Below are 20,432 nucleotides of genomic sequence, written 5' to 3'. Positions count from 1 at the left end.
TACTACTACTTCTACTACTACTACTACTACTTCTACTACTACTACTACTACTACTACTACTACGACTGCTACTACCACTACCATTCTTATTGTGACTACTACTACTACTTCTATTATTATTATGATTACTATTACTACTATTACCATTTACTACTACTATTTTGTATCGTTATCACCATTCCTTCTAATCCAGTGTTGTATAATGGTTATTGACCCCCTTTAAATTCAAATACCAAGGATGCAGAATTAGATATGCTCAGTAGTTTTCCTACTTTTATCTTAAAAAGAAATATGAAGAATAGGACATATCCTTCTCCCCATGCACCTTTTTTCCGTCATAATTTTGTGTTTTTTGCTGATATCGTTGCTCTAGATCACTGAAACTAATAGTTCTGTTGGGAGAGCATTTTCCACGAACCTTCTATATATTGGTACATCTAAAGTTTCATTCCCAATCCCTAAGACTACTTCTTTTTTTTTCAAAAATAATTATTTTCAATATGATTATAGATATAAATAATTGTCAAAACTATGTTAATATCTAATTGGATGATAAATATTACTATCTGAAATAAACATATTTATCTACATTGATTTGATATTTAAAGTAGAGAACACATGGTAAATGTAGCGAAATGTACTCTAGAGAATTAAATGTTTATTCATGATTAAGCTCTTGTTAAGAATGATATCTATTGTTTATACCTCTGTTATTCAATGTTGGAATTTTAAAATCATATTGTGACCACACTACAGGGTAATACAGTATAGTACACATGTTGTTGTCCTGTCAAAATATGTATTAACAGATAAATAAATTGGTCAATAAATGTTCGTATTTTCCTTGATAGCTCCTTTAAATGATTTTAATTGGCAATAGTCATGCTTTATTTAGTCTCAACCCAATCACCTCCTACGAACCGAAATAAAAACACACTTTGAAATAGATATGGTCATTGAAAATATATATCACATTCCCTTTTAATCTCATTTATTTCCTCGACACATTTATTACAATGATGATCAGTTTTAGAAATAGTGAAAGCACAATCATATGCAGCTGCAAGATCGAGAGAAATTCAAAATCAAATGAAAGTATTCGTTAGTAAAAATGCAAGTTTTTAGTGAAAACAGAAACATTATTATTTAGACACCGCCATGTAATACTACTTGGTCATATTTTATGAAATCTATAACCGTGAGACATGTTCAATACGACGTTTTAGGAATCAAATGAAAGTGTTCGTGAGTAAACATTTTTTTTAGGGAAAACAAAAACATTATTATTTAGACACCGCCTTTTTATACTACTTGGTCATATTTTATGAAATAAATAACCGTTAAACATGTTCAATACGACGTATTATGAATTGCCTACCAAAAACTTGTACATTTTGACATAATAATAATATGCAATGTAAATATTATGGTAACGAATTTATTACAACTTATGCGAGTCATTCTTGATTTGGTGTTGTATTACGACCATTACAATTTGTAATATTTTAAATAATAATAATATTCCCTCGGTTTTAGAAAGCGCATTTAGTTTGTTTAGCATGAGAAACTATGTACACACAATTTGACTACGTCCACAAATAGCAGATTATACTATACACGTTGATTAATGTAAACAAGTACTAAACAGATTCATGAAGAAAAAAAGAGATGATCTTAAATAAACTCTATGCTTTTCATTAGTGAATATTCTTACTCATAATAATAATGATAATTAGATCAAATTTTATATAGCTCAGCTACTATATAAATATAATCTACTGTGCTGTGATGAAAACAAAACTCCTAACAGTGCTACTTTACAAACACGCACACACAAAACTATTCAAAAGCTTCTGAAAACAAGTGTGTCTTCAACAAAACTTGAAGACAGCAACAGAAAGCGCAATCTCCAAGAGTTACTTTTGTTTTTGTGTGAGGTAGCTTTTGAAGCAGCTCGTCATGTGTACTTCGCAAGTTACGTGCATTTGGATGCGATTTAAAAAACTTCATATGAATATCATAATCATTTCTAAATATAGCTAGTATACATTTTAGAGTTCCTACTTATTTAAGTTTTGAAGACTGTGAATATGCATGTGACGCCAGATAATACTATATTCAATGGCATTAGGAACAGCTACTATGAACGATGATGCTTATTAAGGAGAATAGCCTTATACCTCTATCCAACAGAGGTATCGCACTGGCTTGGGCTCATTAGTAAAACCATTTTCATTCATTAAGTTTTAGAAAAACAAATCATCTCAATCCTAGCGTACTTTGATAATATAATAAAATTGTATCGACGTCTATAAGGCTTATAAAACATAAATATAAAATAATATACAATATTATTGACAAAGCTGTACATGAACAACTTAGGAACACGTCAGCATAATCTATATAATAGATTAAAAGATACATACTTAAACGAAACCGATCACAAACAAAATAATTATAAAAACAACAACATTCAAACCCCAAGTCCTTAAAAAAAAAGATTGTGATGATTAGAGGAAAAAACTAAGGAATGAAGTATGATAATTTGTGTAACAATTATTGCGACCGGGAACCACAAAACCACAAAACAGTTGCATGGTTTTAAATTTTTTTTTCAATTAGAGCTTAATAGGTGTATTTGGTCAGGTTGGTCAAATTTCAGGGTTTTCTTTTTAATAATGTCCTAAAATATTATAGTTTCTTCTATGCAATTTCAAATTTTGGAGGCTCCGAAATATCTATTAGTTGTTTTTTAGCAGTGTTTTGTTTGTCTGATTTTGAGCTTGATGGATTAATTTAAATTTTGGCGACTTATTGGTGGTTTTTTGATGGGCATGCGGTTCTTGGTCACAATTCTTATGGCACACCAGTATGGTAAATCCCAAGATCATGGATATTTCACATTATAGATGTCAATTGAATATTTTGGCAGGAGCTATAATTATAGGGGCAGACATCAAAATCTTGGAAGCAGAGTACACCAAGAATCCTTAATCTCGGGGAGGGGGTAAATGCCCCCAAAGATAGACCCTCCCTCCAATGTAAGTTTTATTTTGATCCTAAACGAAGAAGATCACCGTTGATACCTTGATATCAAAGAGTTTAACTTTAAAATTTCAAATATTGCACTATGTATATTTTGAGGTTAAAATATGGAAAACTGAAAGACAGCCGATTGATTGAATTGATTATTAAACCATATTCAAATGGTTTAATTTCTAATATTGCACTATATTTTTGTGGTGAAAAATATCAAAAACTTTAAGACTACTGTCCGGTTACGGTGATTTGCTAAGAGATCAAACAGACACAACATTAAGTCCAAATTTTTAACAATCGGAGAACCACATTTATGGTGGGGAGAGAAACTTTTGTCCAATTATAGCATGCCTTTCATTGCTGCTAAAGTCGATGCGAGGAGAAGTGTACCGGAGACTGTGATTGGTGCGTTGGTGCCTGATCCAATGTTTTGTCCGCACATGAGCCAATCAGAAGCGAAGCTTTTCTTAGGGGTGACGAAATAAACTTCGTTATCCTTAAATGTACTCACTTGCCCTCCGATAAGAAAATAACTTGTGCGATCTGTATAGCAGAGAAAAATGAAATGGAAAAGGGAAAATGCTTTAAACATGTGTACAGAAATATTGCTTTCGTCTAAATAGTCACGATATATAGGGATTAAGTTTTTGTATAAACATTTCACAGAAAGTACCTTCAAAAGTTTTTAACCCGACCCCTTTAAGATCATGTACTACCCCTGCTTATATGTATATACCAACAGATTGATGTGATTTTAGTTAAATTTCTTATAATCTCTTATTATGAGAGTACTCTAAAAATTACTGTCTTTCACGTTTGTCCTCATGCCCTCAAGGAGACCACATATTATTTGCCCTATATTTAATATAGGGCTTTCACACACTGAGCGGATGGGATACACGCATTGTTTGTGGGCAGGACAGAACGGAAATAGAGTTATGTGAAGCACCCCCACTTGGTGCGTCAACGACCGAGCCGGTACTGACGCAGCCCTCGTACGTCAGCTATGACGCATCATGAGCGACAAGCACTCTTATAATCATAACGCCTCTGAAACGTCTCAAACATTCACCTTTATTCTCCGTCCAGACGGCGTTGAAAGGTCCAGGTCTTCCTCTCCAGTTATCCTTGATGACCCTTGGATAGCCCGATTCAGCTCTCATTGTATTCTCATCGAGTCGCCAGTAAAGTCCTCTTGAAAACAAGTATATTTTGTTGTTCCTGGCCCATTTGAACGCTGCGTCGATTTTGTTGGTCCTAATTCCTGTACGTTCCAATATGTTTCGAGGCTGGTACACACCTTGTGAAAATTCCCATATTTTACTTCCTGCGAAATAACACGGAAACAAGAAATACAATTAGAAGTCAATTCATTTTTGAAACACTAGCTATAACAAGCTTTTCTATAGATAATGACATTGCTTTAACATGCAATAATGCCTCGCGTCAATTAAGCTGTCCATGCAGACGCAATCATATGATATTCGTTGTTATTATTGTTTGAGAAAATGAATGGTTTTACTTTTAAATGAACTCGTATTTTCAAAACAATTGAAATATAAAACTGACAGTGTTTATCCGAGATATTCTCATCTACATATTTTCCTGATTATTTGTATTTCAAATGCTGAATCTTTGGGGTAAAGAGGTGTAAAATGTATCACTCATGATAGTGATCTAGTAGATTAGATTGAAGCAAACCTGCGAGGATGAAAAGCGACCGGGCTATTGGAGAGGATCGGGACAGTCCCCTCCAAGCATGCCCAGGCGAGGGAATTCCCCCTTCCGTGCTCTGGGAATTCCCCTCCTGGCTCAATAAATTTCCCCAACTCACCTGAAAAGAAGACCATTCTCTTTTGTCCTCTGAATGTTCGAATAAATGCTGCATCAGGTATATCCTGCATATCAACAAAGACTGACTCCGTCTGGAGGGCGTTTGATACAGCATCGTTTCCTCGCTTTACCCAGAATTGCTCTCCCTGTTGTAACATGACAAATATACAAGATGGTACATGTTAGTTATGCAATGCATCATACTGTCTTTCTTTCATCAGGGGCTGCTCTGTAAATTTCTAAAAGGGAGGGGCATACTTTCGAAAATAATCCTCGATTAAAGAGGGAGCAACATTTTCGTTTCATACGGAAGATATGCCTAGTGGGTTTTCAAAAGAGGTAATGGCCGGTTGTGCTCTCCTAAGCCCGCTACATTCATGTATGATCCTGATTTATGAACCATTGACTCTTCTTTGAATATGAAATATGCAACATCCATTTTAAAGGGGGAAAAGTGAAGAAAAAAAAATAACAAATATAAAATTTAAAAAGGCGAAAACGCTTTTAGCAGTTTTTCTGTATATATTATAGACTATGGTATCACGAGCCACGACAAGCCATATTCCATGTAATTTGCGGTAGTTTGTTGTACTTAGTGAAATATATTAATTTCAATAATCATAAGCATCAATAATGGCGGATCCAGGATCACCTGAAGGGGGAAAGTTATTTTCCCCCACGAAAGTCTACAATATCTGAGTAGCGTATTATACAAAGCCTATGTATACTCCACACGATCGCAGAGACTTTCGAAAAATCGATCTAAGACAATTATATTAACCTTGTCCATCACCTTCTGAAATGTTCTCGAACTTTATAATAACGTAATCCGAACAAGTAATGATGTCTATGGGATATACAATAGGATAATGAAATTGGCCTAGAGTTAACTATTTGTTCGAAAGTTTTTGTGATTGTTTTTTTTTTAGTTGGAGCGTCGCTAAAGGGCAAGGGTTGTCTGAACTCCAACTACCAATCTTCATTTTGAATAACTTGTCAGAATATTTGGTCTGACATGCCCCCTCCCCATTCCTACTTCAACATGGTCTAGGAATACCCTACACCACTGTGAAGCTTACTAAGGAACACGTACACTGAAGATGTATAGAGTGGGTGTCGGTTGTCCAGCGATTGTTCCATAGGCCACGGTGTTGATACGTGCATTGCAGATGGATCTATCCTTGGGACCTTTGTTGGGTATGGTGGGTTTGCCTGGAGGGGGGCGGGGTCGGTTGGGAGGCTGGTTTCGGGCCCCTGTTATGAGGGGGAGAACAGTGGGTACATATGAATAGGTAATTAGAAAGGGTAATTCATTATATGCCTACATTGAACAAATACAGATGTTCATGGCGTAGGTCTATTACGCGAGCCGGAAAAAACTCGATTGGCGAATCTAATTCTCATCAAATTTCTCACATTATGTTAATGTCATCCTCATTAAAGAAAAACTTATTGTACTTACGCTTATCAAAGCTTAATATCATATTTGCATTTGTGTTCATGCACTGTAAAAAAATAATAGTCGAAATAACTCAATAAAATTGAGGAAAATAATTGCCTTATTTTTATTAAGTAAATATTACCTACGGCATCTTAAGTAGAATTTACTTATTTTGTTGAATAAATTTTTACTCAGTTAAATCGAGTTACATTAACGTAAATCATTTAAGTATTGTAATCATTTTAGATAATTAAAAAAAAGCTATGATTGGATTACATATTGCACGATTTGGTACCCATCTAATCTAACAAGTAACATCCACTAATCATTCACTACTTCTATTTAAGATTAATTACTAATCACTAACACTACTTCTATTTAAGATTTAACCGTATAATATATATATATATATCTACCACCATTACAAACTATTACATACGCTTCAATTCGACACGTATTGAAAGGCTCCAAATTTTATATATACTTGATCGTAGCATCTTAAAAGGAAAATTGGTTGACAATTTCCTGAAATATCAAGTTTTGATTTGTTTTGAACTGGGTAACAATTAAAAATTGTCTTGTCTTTGCTTAGCCATGTTAAATGAATTAGTAAATGTTTTAAAGTCCTTAAATTTTCATTCAACCACAAAAAAAGAATTGTTTTATTTAAAAAAGAGTTTAATTTGGTCTTAATGAATATTCATAAATTATGTAAATATTTCTATTACGCACTGCATCGGTCCTAACTTTAAAAAGATAAGAATAATCAACATAAATTGTTTGAGTAATACGTATAATTTCTGATTTTGAGTTAAAATTACTAAATTAATACAAGCTAAAATTACTTAAAGTTCTTATGTATTTGATTTTACTTAAATATTCCACGTATGTTCTACTAAATTGAAAGTTTGAGTTAGCAAGACTTAAATTTAGTGCGTAAGTGGCAAAACTAATGTTTTCAAGTAAATTCTACATGGAAAAAATACGTAAAAATTACCAATGAACAAATTCTTTTTTACAGTGTGGTTTCCAGGTATGCGTTAAAATATTCAAGATTTGTTATTAAATTGCTTTTGTTTTTAACATGTATTTTATTTATCTTTCATAACCAAGATACAGCATGACATAATTTTGCCATGTACTCTCTGAATTAAATCCATTACCTGAAACTCCAATTTACTTTTTTCTTCTATCTTTTAAGAAACATTAACTTTGTATCCAACGCTAACATACTTAAAGCTGACACCGAGAACTGGTCACGCAATTAAATTGAAGGAAACTGTTTGGAAGCGATTGGAAATGTTGATTAGGTTGAACGCAAGAATTTGGGCTTCGTATACTATGGGGTTGTGGAATGATCAACATGAAAAGGAATTGACTCGATTCCGCTAAAACTGCACATAGTAAAACGGTATATGGACTACACACATGTAGCATTGAATGTTAGGTCCAAACTTTCAAGACCTTTCTGGTTCGATTTCGAATATGAGGGCATTTGAAGAGCAATTCTTTTGAGGGATTATTTCTCCTATCATCCTGAATTTATCATTCCTTCAAAACTGATATAAAACACAGGAGAAAGCTCATGATTCCTTCAACATCTTTACCACAACTTAACCTTCTCTTAAACTCTAAATGTCAAATTAAATAATAAACCGCATACCGTACAGACTCCGGATGCCCTTGATATCATCAGTATGGAGCGAGAAACTGGACTGATATCCTTGGTAGTAGGGCGCCATCAACGAGCTACTGACGTCAGAATGGGCCAAGCCAAGACTGTGGCCGATTTCGTGGGCAGCTACAATAAATAAGTTGGTACCTAAGGAGCGAAAAGGTGAGAATAAGTAGGAAAATTTTAATGGAATGTTAGAATACAGAGATAATTCACCTGCTCTTCAAGAATGTTTAAGGTTTACCACAAATTAATACGAAATGTCGATTTTTATTAATTTCTAGGTCATAATTACATTTAGACATATCAAATTTTACTTTTAAATCTGTGAGAGGGAAGGGATTAAAATTTTCTGTTTTCAGAAAAAAACTATATTAATTAATCAATTGTCACCAAACCAAATGCCGGATCACCGACGACGAGACACATTTTCGACCAGGCAAATTGTGTATGACAACACGGTTTGTCAGGTGTGATGACGATGATAATGATGGTGATAATGATGGAAATAATGATGACAATAATGATTGTGATGATGGTGATGATGGTGATGATAGTAACGATGGTGATGGTGATGATGATAATGGTGATGATGATGATAATGATGATGATGATAATGAGGATGATGTACAAAAAGAGTGATTGAATTTGAGATGTAAATATCCTACCACGCATGGTTTCATCAGTAAACGACTCGTCCTCGTCGAAATGGACATCGCCACCGATGCCGTCACCAGGGAAGTAGGCATGGGCGAGGGTTCCGCCCTGTCCATCGAAAGCGTATCCGTCACCGTGATTTCCTCTGGCGAACTGGACGAGGATGTCGGCTCTTGGGAATTTGGTCTGCTGGAATTCGAGCATGGCGACGTCGCTCCAGACTTGGAAGGAGGTGACGAGCACGCGGGTGGTGGTCGCTCGTTGCATATCAGGCGTATAGTTCTTTACTCTACAACAAACAAGACACAAAATTCGGATTAGCCATGATGAAAAGCCCCTTGAAGTTTAAACACGGTTGCAAAGACTTTCAATATATTGACCCAGGGCACTTTCAGTATTATTTGTTCACCACACTTTGAAATGTGCTAATAGTGCAATGGCATAATTTCATAATCAGAACATTATATTTAGAGGGCTGTGCAGGTATTGCCCTCAAATTAATTTCTTGAAGTCTTTGCGATAGAATTGGATAATAAAATTATATCAAAACTGTCATCAGATTTACACTGACCACTTTAAACCCCTGTGTTTCCCCCTCCAAAAGTGCAATATTAAACAATTTATTCCTAGGAGGGAAAATAAATTCCCAGCTCAAATAATATATGCCGACAATTTTGTCAGTTTTATTGTCAGTTACACTTTCAGGGTTTGTGCCCCCCTTCGTACGAATTCTGAACCTTTCCCTACCATACAATGTACAGGTTGTAACCTTAAAAAAGGTATGTACCAATCAGTTAATGGACATCTGTTAATTACAATTTCCTGAATGAAAGATGTAGATAGGCAGTGATAATTAAATTTAATCTTGACCATCTGTTCTGTAAGAGAAATTTCTGGAAAGAACCATTTACACTTAATTTTCTGAACATGTCTATTATGCATAGTATGTTTCATTTAGTGTCTTATAACTTCACTGTTCTTATTTATTTGGCTGATTATGTAGCTCACAATTGTGGCAACTGCAACAAAAACAACTACAACAACGACTACACCAACGATAACAACTTTAACAACAACTTCTACCACTACTATTGTTACTACTGCTGCTGTTGCTGCTGCTGCTGCTGCTCCTCCTCCTGCTCCTCCTACATACTACTACTACTACTACTACTACTACTACTACTTCTACTACTACTACTACTACTACTACTACTACTACTACTACTACTACTAAACTATTCTACTACTACTACTACTACAACAACTACTACTACTACTACTACTACTACTACTACTACTACTACTACTTCTACTACTGCTACTACTACTACTATTTCTACTACTCACGCCCAAGTAATTTTCCTCTTTGACCATCCATGTTGTATGGCATATCTCCTCCTCCTCATCTCATTTGTATCCACTGGCTTGTCTGAGTTCCCGCATCTCTTGCTGTTCCTGATCCTGGCTATGGTCTCGTTGTTGAACATACCTGTAGGTGTGAGGCCAGCCATCTTCTGCAGTCTCATGATGGCAATCCGGGTCTCCTCGGGGTCCTCTACCCCTCTCGTTGAGCTCGTGTACTCAAACTTTTGCATGTATGTCTGCGAGAGGGAGAGAGAGAGAGAGAGAGAGAGAGAGATGGAGAGATCGAGAGATGGGGAGTGAGAGGGAAAAGGGGGTGGGTGGGGAGAAAACATGAGAATGTATTTAAATATATACACGATATGCATTATACGTTTACTGAGAAGTGATCAAAATATCAGATATTGATGCGAAGTCAATGTTAATTGAATAAGATGCATGACACTGTGTATACGCAATATGGAATCTCATAGCCAATAGTCGAAATGATGAGGAAAGTGTCTGTCCAAATAGAGGACTTTAAAAGAACTACTGCATGTAACACATGAAGTATTATAATCCATTTGACTAATATTAGGACACTGATTATGACATTAAATTCGGCCTTTAAATTATTTCGTGGTTCCCCTTCAATTAATCCGTTATTTCTTAACACGAGTAGGCAAGCTAAATTTTGTACCATCAACATAAAGATATTATTACGACAGATGTGTAGTTATTTGTTATGGATTTCAACAAACATACGTGCATCGAATTAACATGCACTGTTCTTTTTTGCCTGAAGAAAAATCAAGCAAGTTATACAGGCAACATCTTTGATGATTTTTTTTCCCTTTTTAAATACAACTTCAGGCAATATTGTTCAAATATATGTTGTACTCTTCTTCTTTACTTTGGATTTTGTTAGCCCCTCCTCTCGGTGGAAAGAGAGAAAAAGAGTGGTCAGAGGCTTACATTTTCAGTGAGTATCATAAACAAGAAATTATTGCTGAATGACTTGGAACATTAATGCACTTAAATTCAAGAAAACCTATCATATACACTGTGTGCTTTTATTGATTATTACCAGTCTCTTTCCGGGGAGGTGGGGGGGGGGGAACTTTGTGAAGTCAGTGAGTGTACTTCGGCTAAGAAATTGCCCGATGGATCACCGAGAGCGTTTATACACGTAAATTAAAAATAGTTCTTCATTGACGTGAATCAGACAGTAGTGGTGAGGCCTATAAAAAGAGAACCTTATGATGAGTCAACTTGACATGTTTAACACTAATAACCTTCTATAGCAGGATACGGTTGCAATTGGTTGGGGTACCATCAGCAAGAAAGGATGGAATAACATACAAATATTCATGTAATGATGGAATCAGTTGTATGTAAGCTACATGTAACACTTCGGAAACATAGCTATTATTCTGTCAACTATAAACAACATTAAACAATTCATTTCTAGGTAGGAAAATAAATTCCCAGCTCAAAATTTCGTTCGGAGGGTCGTAGTCGAGTGGTTTAAGCACTTGACTTGAAATTCAAAGGTCGTGGTTAGATCCCCGATTCGACACCAATGTCCCTTTGCGAGGCATTAATCTTCATTTGCCACACTCGACCCAGGTGAGGTAAATGGGACGGTGCTATAGAAATGCCTATTATTTTTGTTGTATTAATGATCATGAAGTCTAACCCGATGTTAATTTGTTCATATATTAAGGGGGAAAACAATTAACATTTTCTACGTGAAAACAATAGTATTTCGTCACGCGGGTTAACACAAACTTGCTTTGTTAGATAGTTCATGGGCCTTGCTAATTTGTGTGCGTGCGCGTGTGTGTGAGTGGGTGTGCGGGAGGAGTTGAAGAACTGGCACATATCCCCATTTAAAACCAAGTGGTCAAACCTTGGTATACAAAATATTTTTGTGTGATCCCTCGAGATAAAAACCTCTGCCCTAACCCCTTCCGTCAGCTCAAGTATATAAACGTCAATATAGGGATTTAAAAATAGAACTCCTATTAAATACAATATTAACAGGTTACTAAAGTACAAATTCATGTTGACTTTTGTTGATCTGTAATAATATATAAAAGACATATCTTTTTACTTTTTGATGTACATTTATGTCATATATTTTATATTATTTTTTCTACTACTTTGGTTCTACCTGCCAAGCTCCACCGCTAAAAAAAACCCTCCAAAACCGAATGACTTTTGTGACATCATCATGCCAGTCATTCACCAACCAGCTAAATGAACAAAAGACATTGGTATGTCCCTTCCCATCAACTGACAACCTGTTCACAAAAGACAGTGGTATGTCCTCACCCACTGAGTTCCTTATTGCATTAGCATTGCATGTTTTCATATAATAGCACATTGAAACCTTTCTTTTCATGGTGTTGCTGGGGGATTTCTGACATAGCAACTGCTTAAAATGTAATTTAATTTTGTGAGCGGGCATTGTATAAAAACATGCAATGCTATTGTGAACTTGTGGTCAGTTGATGGGAAGGGAAATACCACTGTCTTTTGTTCCTCTGATAAATGACTGGCATGATGATGTTATTAAGGGTGGAGCTTAGCAGGTAGATCAAAAGTAATAGAAAAATATAATATAAAATATATGACATAAATGCACATCAAAAAGTCAAAAAAATATGTGATTAATACATTATTACAGATCAACAAACATGAATGTGTAATTTAGTCACCCTTTAACTAGTACGTGCATTGGGGACTTTTCTAATGGCATGATATTACACACAACAGTTCTTTATGTATGTTAACGGTTAGAGCAGTTTTGCTGAAATTTGTGGCTTTGAACGAGAATCTGATATCTTTTCTTGTTTTGATCCAGGATTTCGTGAAATCAGATAACGCGAATTATGTCGTGGTTTGCTCAAATCAGAGATACTGCTTTTTAAAATTTTGTATCCCATTACATGACCTTTAAAGAAAATGAAGATTTTCCCCCTTTAACATGCTTTTTATAAAGAATTATTCGTACGACATGATGATGATTCATGCCAGTATCAGCTGTTGCGTTTGTTGTATTTCTTTGTTTTTCCATTCGCCATGGCGTGTTATGTGCTTTTTAAGAATGATACAAGTGAATCTTTGAGTAAATCTGCGTGATCCTGCATGCACCGTACAACCAAAGTATCAAACCAAGAGTTTCAAGAGCCACAGAGTAGATAAAATGACGCTTGCATCCTTGCACAAAGGAACTTCGTGAATGAAAATAACTTCCATACAATTGAAAATACATTTAAAAGTACCCAAGAACACAAATTTCGCCTTTTTAAAATTATATTTTGTTAAATATTTATTTCTTTATTTGTTTGTTTGTTTGTTTGTTTATTTATTTATTTGTGTTGCATTGTTGTTCGGGGGGGGGGGTGTGCTCCTCTCTTATACAAATCCTAAAACTGGCCCTGCTTAAACTACACTCAATAATTTTCTCTTTGGCAAAAGCTTATTTTAACAAATCGTGGATTCTGTAAGAAGTTACACAGTGTGTTTTCCCAAAGTCATATTTATAGGCGCAACGGTTTTTCAGACTAGTTGTCTTGTCTGTATCTATATACCTTAAACCATTGTGAGTGTGAGTCATTGTCCTATTTTTGTCAAGGTTGATTATATTTTTTTCCTTTTGTGCCTCTTGAGATAGATTAGTAACAACACTGATGTCATGTGATCATGTTTTTGTTATCATTCCATGTTTCCTTAAATTTATTTAAGGTTCTATGCATGTTTAACAGTTTAATTTCCTTCCGTCAAGTTAGTCTGTTGTACCGCAACAATCAGATTGAAGGAGTTACTCAGATCATTGACTACTTCTAGATGTTATTGTTTTTCCCTCGAAAAAAAAATCTACTGATATTTACAAGATATATTTTGAATTTAAGGAGTTATTTAATTATTCAAAATACGAGTCTGCAAGGCCGCGTGATGTGTTTCATGTTCAACGTAAATTCACCAGAAGTGCATTTTACCACTTCTCCTCATGTCAGTGCGTCCCGTTATGTCTCGGTGTATGCAAATGAATAGTAATAACTCAGAAAAATAACTCCAATATCAAATCCGACTCGATCCCATTTCATTATGTTAATACCTTATCATGAGTCATTGTGCTACCCGAAATACCCCTAACAAAAGAAGAGAGAACAACCTTTTATCTCGTGTAAGTTCATTTGTTTATGAATTCTGATAATTCTGTGACATTTTAACAATAAACCTGAATAGGTAAGCCACTGTTTACTTTAATATACACCGTTTCTTCGTATACATAAAGCAAAAACGAATGATTCAACTAAATGAGGTTTCATTGTTCAGTCGTACAGCGGAAACGATAGTTTAAAATCTCAATTAGGCGTGACGTGAGATCGAATAGAGTAAGCACATCAGAATGATCATTCTATTGCCAATAATCAGTCTTGTTATGACATAAAAACTTGGCCCCACATCTGCGTTCTGTTTAGGAGATAGTTGAATCGATGAACGACCCAAGGGCATTATGTTCCATAATTATTGTGAAAGAGGAAGGAAATAATAGACATATTTAAATTTAAAGTGTTCACTAATTGAACTATTCTCTTACTCTTACGATCCAGTTTCGTCACATCTACTGACAATGTGAGTGGAAAAAGAGATATAATGTGTAAATGTTCCGGTAAAAGGTAAATTTTTACCAAGAAATTAAAATTAAAAGGGGGCTCTAGTATAATTAATACAAGAGTGGTTGCTCTACAATAATAGTTTTTCAATAGCTTCCACACCAACTACAGTTGTAGCAGTTTGGGGGTAGGGGGGCACAACCAACCCGTGCCCCCTTTTTAAACCTATCTGACATTCATTAAGTACACAACTCCGATGATGTGCCCTCCTCTTCAGGCGATGACATATTTTGTTTCGCATGCCAAAAACTTTGCAGAATATTGTACCCCTCTTTGTTTTACATTACCCTGGGTCCGCCCATCACCCAAACCAAATATGGTTGAAATTTCACATTTTATACACTGTAATGATATTTCGGTGCACCCAATGTTATCTAGGGACTACATGTTGATACTACATAATTATTGATAGTAAAAGAAAACTGAATAGAAAAGACCGTGTAGAAAAAATAGTAACACCTGTGTATTTAGAGCTTTCGTCTTAAACAACATACAATGATCTTTGCAATTCGTCTATTGTCAGTTGTAGGCCTTTTCGCTGAATCCTTCCAAACCGTCTCCAAACCAACTGATTCTTGGCCATTTGGGGATAATTTAAATGTTTTGTTCGTTCCACTGTCTAATGTCGGTCCCGTTGTTGTGACTGGGACATACACCTGACTCGAGTTAAGATGACCTAGCAGTAAAATGAAGTCAGCAACTTTCACTGTGACGTAGCTTGTGTTAATAGGGCATGTCCACCTCAATTCTGGCGCAAGCGGAGATAAGGGAAATACCTGATATGTTATTAGAAAAAAGGATTGCATTATTAATCCGTCGTGAGCTGGCATAGTTACTGATAGAGTATTCTGCCAAGTCATACAAATCATAAACATAATGTATTGTGCCATATTATGTCCATGTTTGTGATAGTAATGACTATCAATTAATAGTATTGTGGTATCTTTGATTGTCCTTATTTCTGGTTATTGTTTTGCCTTCAACGTCAGTGAATTGATTACTTGAAATCTGTTAACAATTTATAATTTGTTTCATTACCACTGATTACTGTATTTTTCAATAAGATAATAAGATTAATTACTGTTTTGTTACTGCCAGGATGAAAAGCAAGCCCCAAAAGAAGGTGTGCCAACTTTACATTGTATAATGGCCTGCATGAAGTAAGGACGAAATATTTAATTACATATATAATTATGTTTGGATAACTTGACAACTTTCATACTAGTCTCGAGGCACAGGCTGTTTTTATATTCAAACACAATAATTACAATTCCACTAAGCCTTTAGCCTAGAGTAAATTTGCCAGCATCTGCATGTATGTCAGGAGGACCAATGACTGTGAGAGCTTGGTTTGTTAAACTGTAAAATCCTTTCTCGCCATGGATTAAACATTATTATAATCTTCAAGAAACACTCTTTCGGAAACTATTTTGCCTTCAGAATAGTACCTCAATCCATGATATATGTATATTCTTTTACTTCATGGGGCACTGTGTATCGTTGTCATTTCATAAATGCCATTGGAAAGTCAACTGTGATGTGCACTTATGATAAACTATCGCCTACGTCATCACATGTATGGTATCCTTGAGCAACAAAACAACTCCGATTAAATAAATAGGCGTATTTCCGTGTCACCGACTCGTAAATAAGAACCTTTAAGGAAGTGCAGCACATATTGATTTGAATGATAATTGAGCAAAAGTGTATGGCATATGAGATATTTGCTGACGCACGTACAAATGAAAATGAATGTACATATAATGACATTCAAAGTAAGTACATGTCTTATGTAAATATATATGTGTCTTAGAAACCGATCATCTTTACTTCGAAATGACTCATTCAATTTTTTGCTTCTTGTTTACTCAGAATAGGTAGATATGAATAAATATCCAAATGGATATATAATAATAATAATAATATATAACATTTATTAGGCGCTTACAGGTGTTTCTAAGCGCACCATTGTCTTGACTTAAAATTACCAACTAAAACTTGTAATAAAAATTAAAAAAATAGAAAAAATAAAAATAAATAAATAAATAAATAAATAAATAAAAAATAAATAAATAAATTTAAAAATAAAACATTATTAAAACATTTTCTTCGAGTAGAGAGCATCATTATTTCTTGTATTTGTGTATAGTAATGTTCTCAAGTAAAAGGTGAACTGGGTGTGTAATTTGTTTTGGTTTTGTTTGTGAGGGTGGGGTGCTCCTAAGAGAAGGTAATATCATTGACTGCAGGCTCATATTTGACACAGTGTGTGTGTGCGTATTTGTGTGGATGAATGTGTGGGTTTGTGTGAGTGGGTGGGTATGAGGCTTATGTAGGTGCGGTAGGACGAAACAGAGCGCCGATTGAAAGGTCAGGTACAAGGGTTGCCTTTCAGGAGGGAATGACATTTTTCTTCTTCTATTTCTCGGTATAGGAATAAAATGAGAGGGAACACATACCTCTTTCCTCCCCCGGATGAAGTTCAGACTCATGTTTTATCTACTTTATATTTATCTATTTATTTATTCAGATTTCTTTAAAGTATCTAATCTTATATTTATAATTAAGTAATTGTGTTTCTCTATTATGCGACATATGTTTGATGTAAGATAATATTTATGAATGTACTTTTAACGTTCACATTAACTTTGTTGTAACATTCTTTTAAAATTATTTTATTTGTGCAAATGATACATCGTGATCCTCATAAAACAGCTAACTAAGCCAAATGTCGAATGACAAATGACTTGATATGATATACAGGGGCGGAAATTCGATCAATTTGTGACAGGGTGTCTATATTTCTAAATGTGGAACAAGAAAGAAAACAAATCTCCTTTTCCGGTTGCATTTTGTGTCTACACTTTGGAAGGAGGCACAAGAACACAAACTGAGGGGCACAATTATTACCATTTTTGTACTTAAGATTTTATAAAAGAACACGGATTGGGTATGCCCCCATAAATTCGCCACTGCTAAGTAACATATGATTTCGTTTACTTCAACAGATCAACTCTCGTCTTCTGTAACTTATAATGGGCGTATATCGATGACGTCATTAGGAACCTTCTTAAAGCAACGATCCACAAACAATCCACAACAGACCTATTTAGCTCAGAGTATTGTCAGTAGCCAATTACTTCCTTCTTAAACAGGAAAGTTTGATTAGAGTGTTCCTATTTTTCTCGGGAAATTTCCTATTTAACGCAGACATTGAGCCACTGAGATCTCGGGTTTGCCTAAACACCTGTAACAGTTCATGTCAGGTTAAACGTGGCCCTTTATATGAATAGGTTGGCATAAATACATTAATATGTTACCATTAACCTAAACTTGTAGGTTACTAACTAAAACCTTATGCAACAGGGAATCATTCATATTAGAGAGTCTTTTCTTTAAATCTTTGTTTCGTTTAAAATAAAATAATAATGATTTAGCATCGTGTGTTCTATTGTAATACATGATTTTTTTTTAATCAGGTAATTGTATAATTGTTTTTATCCAGTTAGACTCTCAAGACTGTTTAAAATGTAGACATTATATCAAAACATAGACTCGGTGTAGGGGCCTATTTTCAGATGTCCCTTCTTAAAGGACATCAAATCAATTTAAAGGCCTGACATCTTTCTCGTGCTATAAACCTGAAATCTTTCATTCTTTCATTTACATTTACAATTACATGTATATTAAAAAAGAAGTGATATTAATCTTGTTTAAATAAATGTTGCAACGTATCAAATTCTTGGAGGTGCTACCTTGATAGGTTTTACCATTATTTATAGGACCGGAAGTTCCAAGAGTTAGCCTGAGTAAAGGAATTTTGGTATTTTGATTCATTCTCAATCATCAAGTCCCTCAGATAGGACTTTTAAGATTTAAGACACCGTCGGTCCCCTGATGGCGATGACTCTAAGAATAAAGTGTAGAGGTACTAAGATGGTGAGGTTCTTGGCTCTTGTACGAGAGGTCCCGGGTTTGACACTTGGTTGGTGCTTAGATTCTTTGTCAAGGTGGTGGCCCACATAATATGTCCCTCCTGACCTAGGTGTATAAAATGGGTACCTGGCACAGTTGAGATGGTAATAATAATACAAGACCTACCGGAAGAGCAGGATTAATACTGATGTGGCTACTTTAGGCAAAAAAGACCTAATCATAATTATCCTCATTCTACTATATTGGTCTTTTTAATCAAGGTAGGACTAAAAGGAAAATCATGGCCATCTTACCTTCATGAAGGCAACATCCTCTGGGTCTAAATCCTCATCGGAATCTGCATTGGAGCTCACGGTGGCCTGACCCTGCGGCTGCTGCTGTTGCTGGCCATAGGGCCCCATACCTTGGTACTGGGGATAGTGGTAATTATTGTAATTATTGGGATAGTCCTGATCAAGGTTTGCGTACTCTCCATCGGTATTCCCTTGCCAGAATTGGCCAAGAACTGAAACAGGCAGTATACATAATCCCAAGATCACCAGAAGCCGTGGGCTGGCTCGTAAAGAATTCGTTTTGAACATGGTTAATGTTTGATGACGATCCTTGCGTCTATAAGTATTTGAAGAACAGAGCTCAGGTAATCAACCTTACAGCTCCAAGAATGATACGAGGTTCTTAATTAATGAGAGTATAATTCCAAGTAACCCTTCGCTTTCAGGAGTTGTTTTACAGATCAATGTTGATGGGGGCACTTCCTTATTCTCCCGTGAGGCAGGGCTGGACTAGGAGCCGAGACTGGAGCACTGGCACACTCGATCAATAGTACTAACCCCTTGCTGATCCTTCGTCGAAGCCGCACGTGATTCCGCAGATGCCGCTTAAAGTGGGCGCTTAAAAAAAACTACAACCGCCAACTTGGCAGACGGATTCTGAAGGAATAGGACACATGAAAAGTGAACGAGTGTAAACCGAGAATGAACGAGGAAGGGGAATATTGCTGGAATGTAGTTAGGAGGGGGTGAGAGATCGGTGGACAGACAAGAGTTTTTTTTAGAAGGTTGGGACGTTCACAGCCTGGGCAACGCGTAATTGTGTATGATGAATAATAACTGTTGACGGGAAGGGATAATTAAGTTTGGTCCAATCAAACTTCACGATTCTGGCCTGTTTGTGAGGGGGCAGCAAAGAACGTGCGTCGATGAGTAAGATTTCTGCGTATGAATGACTGAGAAAAAGGGACAATTCATTATTGATAACAACAATGGAATAATTAGAAATTGATCTACAGTACTAAATATCCAAATTACTTTACAGCAATAATTAAAAAATATGGAATGTTTGACAAGTTTGTTATGGAAAGCATATTTGTATTGTTAATTATGGTTGGAGTGCCGTTGTGATTGAACTTAAAAATGTTTTAAAAGTAGCAGTTCATGTGAGTGGCATGTGTTATTTCAAAGCGAACTACGAGGATGTACTTTTTATGCAATATCCCTCTCATAATCGGGTACAACCGCAACTTCAAGAGCTGCGGTGAAATGAAGGAAAAACTATCCACGAACATGTTTCACAAAGGACCTAAATATTAACTTTTATTCCTCAGCTTAACACTTTCATTCATTTAACAAGCGGTATCATAAAGGGGCCTTCATACCCATGACACGTTTATACGATTATAGACAGACGTATATATTACACATGAATTTTTTATTCATTACAAAAGCCACACATAATAAATCAGGCCTTCAACCATATTTTGTAATTTTATTTTCATTTGTAAGGCAATATATTCAGTATTGAAAAATATGCATAGTACAAAGTA

The 20,432-nt window shown here is 35.4% G+C and overlaps 1 protein-coding gene across 1 annotated transcript; it reads right to left on the bottom strand.

Annotated features, from left to right (window-relative positions):
• Nucleotides 1-950: 950 nt before the first annotated feature.
• Nucleotides 951-19,704, bottom strand: LOC586737 (macrophage metalloelastase). The gene is made up of 8 exons (XM_786507.5): nucleotides 18,904-19,704; nucleotides 9,993-10,246; nucleotides 8,657-8,934; nucleotides 7,977-8,135; nucleotides 5,966-6,126; nucleotides 4,874-5,018; nucleotides 4,112-4,366; nucleotides 951-3,582 (listed from the first exon to the last, which is right to left on the bottom strand). The coding sequence occupies exons 1-8, from the start codon at nucleotides 19,189-19,191 to the stop codon at nucleotides 3,380-3,382; spliced, it is 1,743 nt and encodes a 580-aa protein (XP_791600.4). The 5' UTR covers nucleotides 19,192-19,704; the 3' UTR covers nucleotides 951-3,379.
• Between the last annotated feature and the right edge of the window lie 728 nt (nucleotides 19,705-20,432).

Source organism: Strongylocentrotus purpuratus, unplaced genomic scaffold (genome assembly GCF_000002235.5).
Source record: "Strongylocentrotus purpuratus isolate Spur 01 unplaced genomic scaffold, Spur_5.0 spur5_scaffold_2, whole genome shotgun sequence".
In the NCBI taxonomy this organism is placed as follows: Eukaryota; Metazoa; Echinodermata; class Echinoidea; order Camarodonta; family Strongylocentrotidae; genus Strongylocentrotus; species Strongylocentrotus purpuratus.
The sequence above is the reverse complement of the archived record's forward strand: the minus strand, read 5'-3'. Positions and strand labels throughout refer to the sequence as shown.

What these genes read in the sequence shown, in the direction of transcription:
- LOC586737 (XM_786507.5), bottom strand. Translation starts at nt 19,191, where the DNA reads ATGTTCAAAACGAATTCTTTACGAGCCAGCCCACGGCTTCTGGTGATC. An exon ending in TACTGATGAAACCATGCGTG is followed by an intron (nt 8,136 to 8,656) that starts GTAGGATATTTA and finishes TTCGCTCCTTAG; the next exon opens with GTACCAACTTATTTATTGTA. An exon ending in GGGCATCCGGAGTCTGTACG is followed by an intron (nt 6,127 to 7,976) that starts GTATGCGGTTTA and finishes CCCTCATAACAG; the next exon opens with GGGCCCGAAACCAGCCTCCC.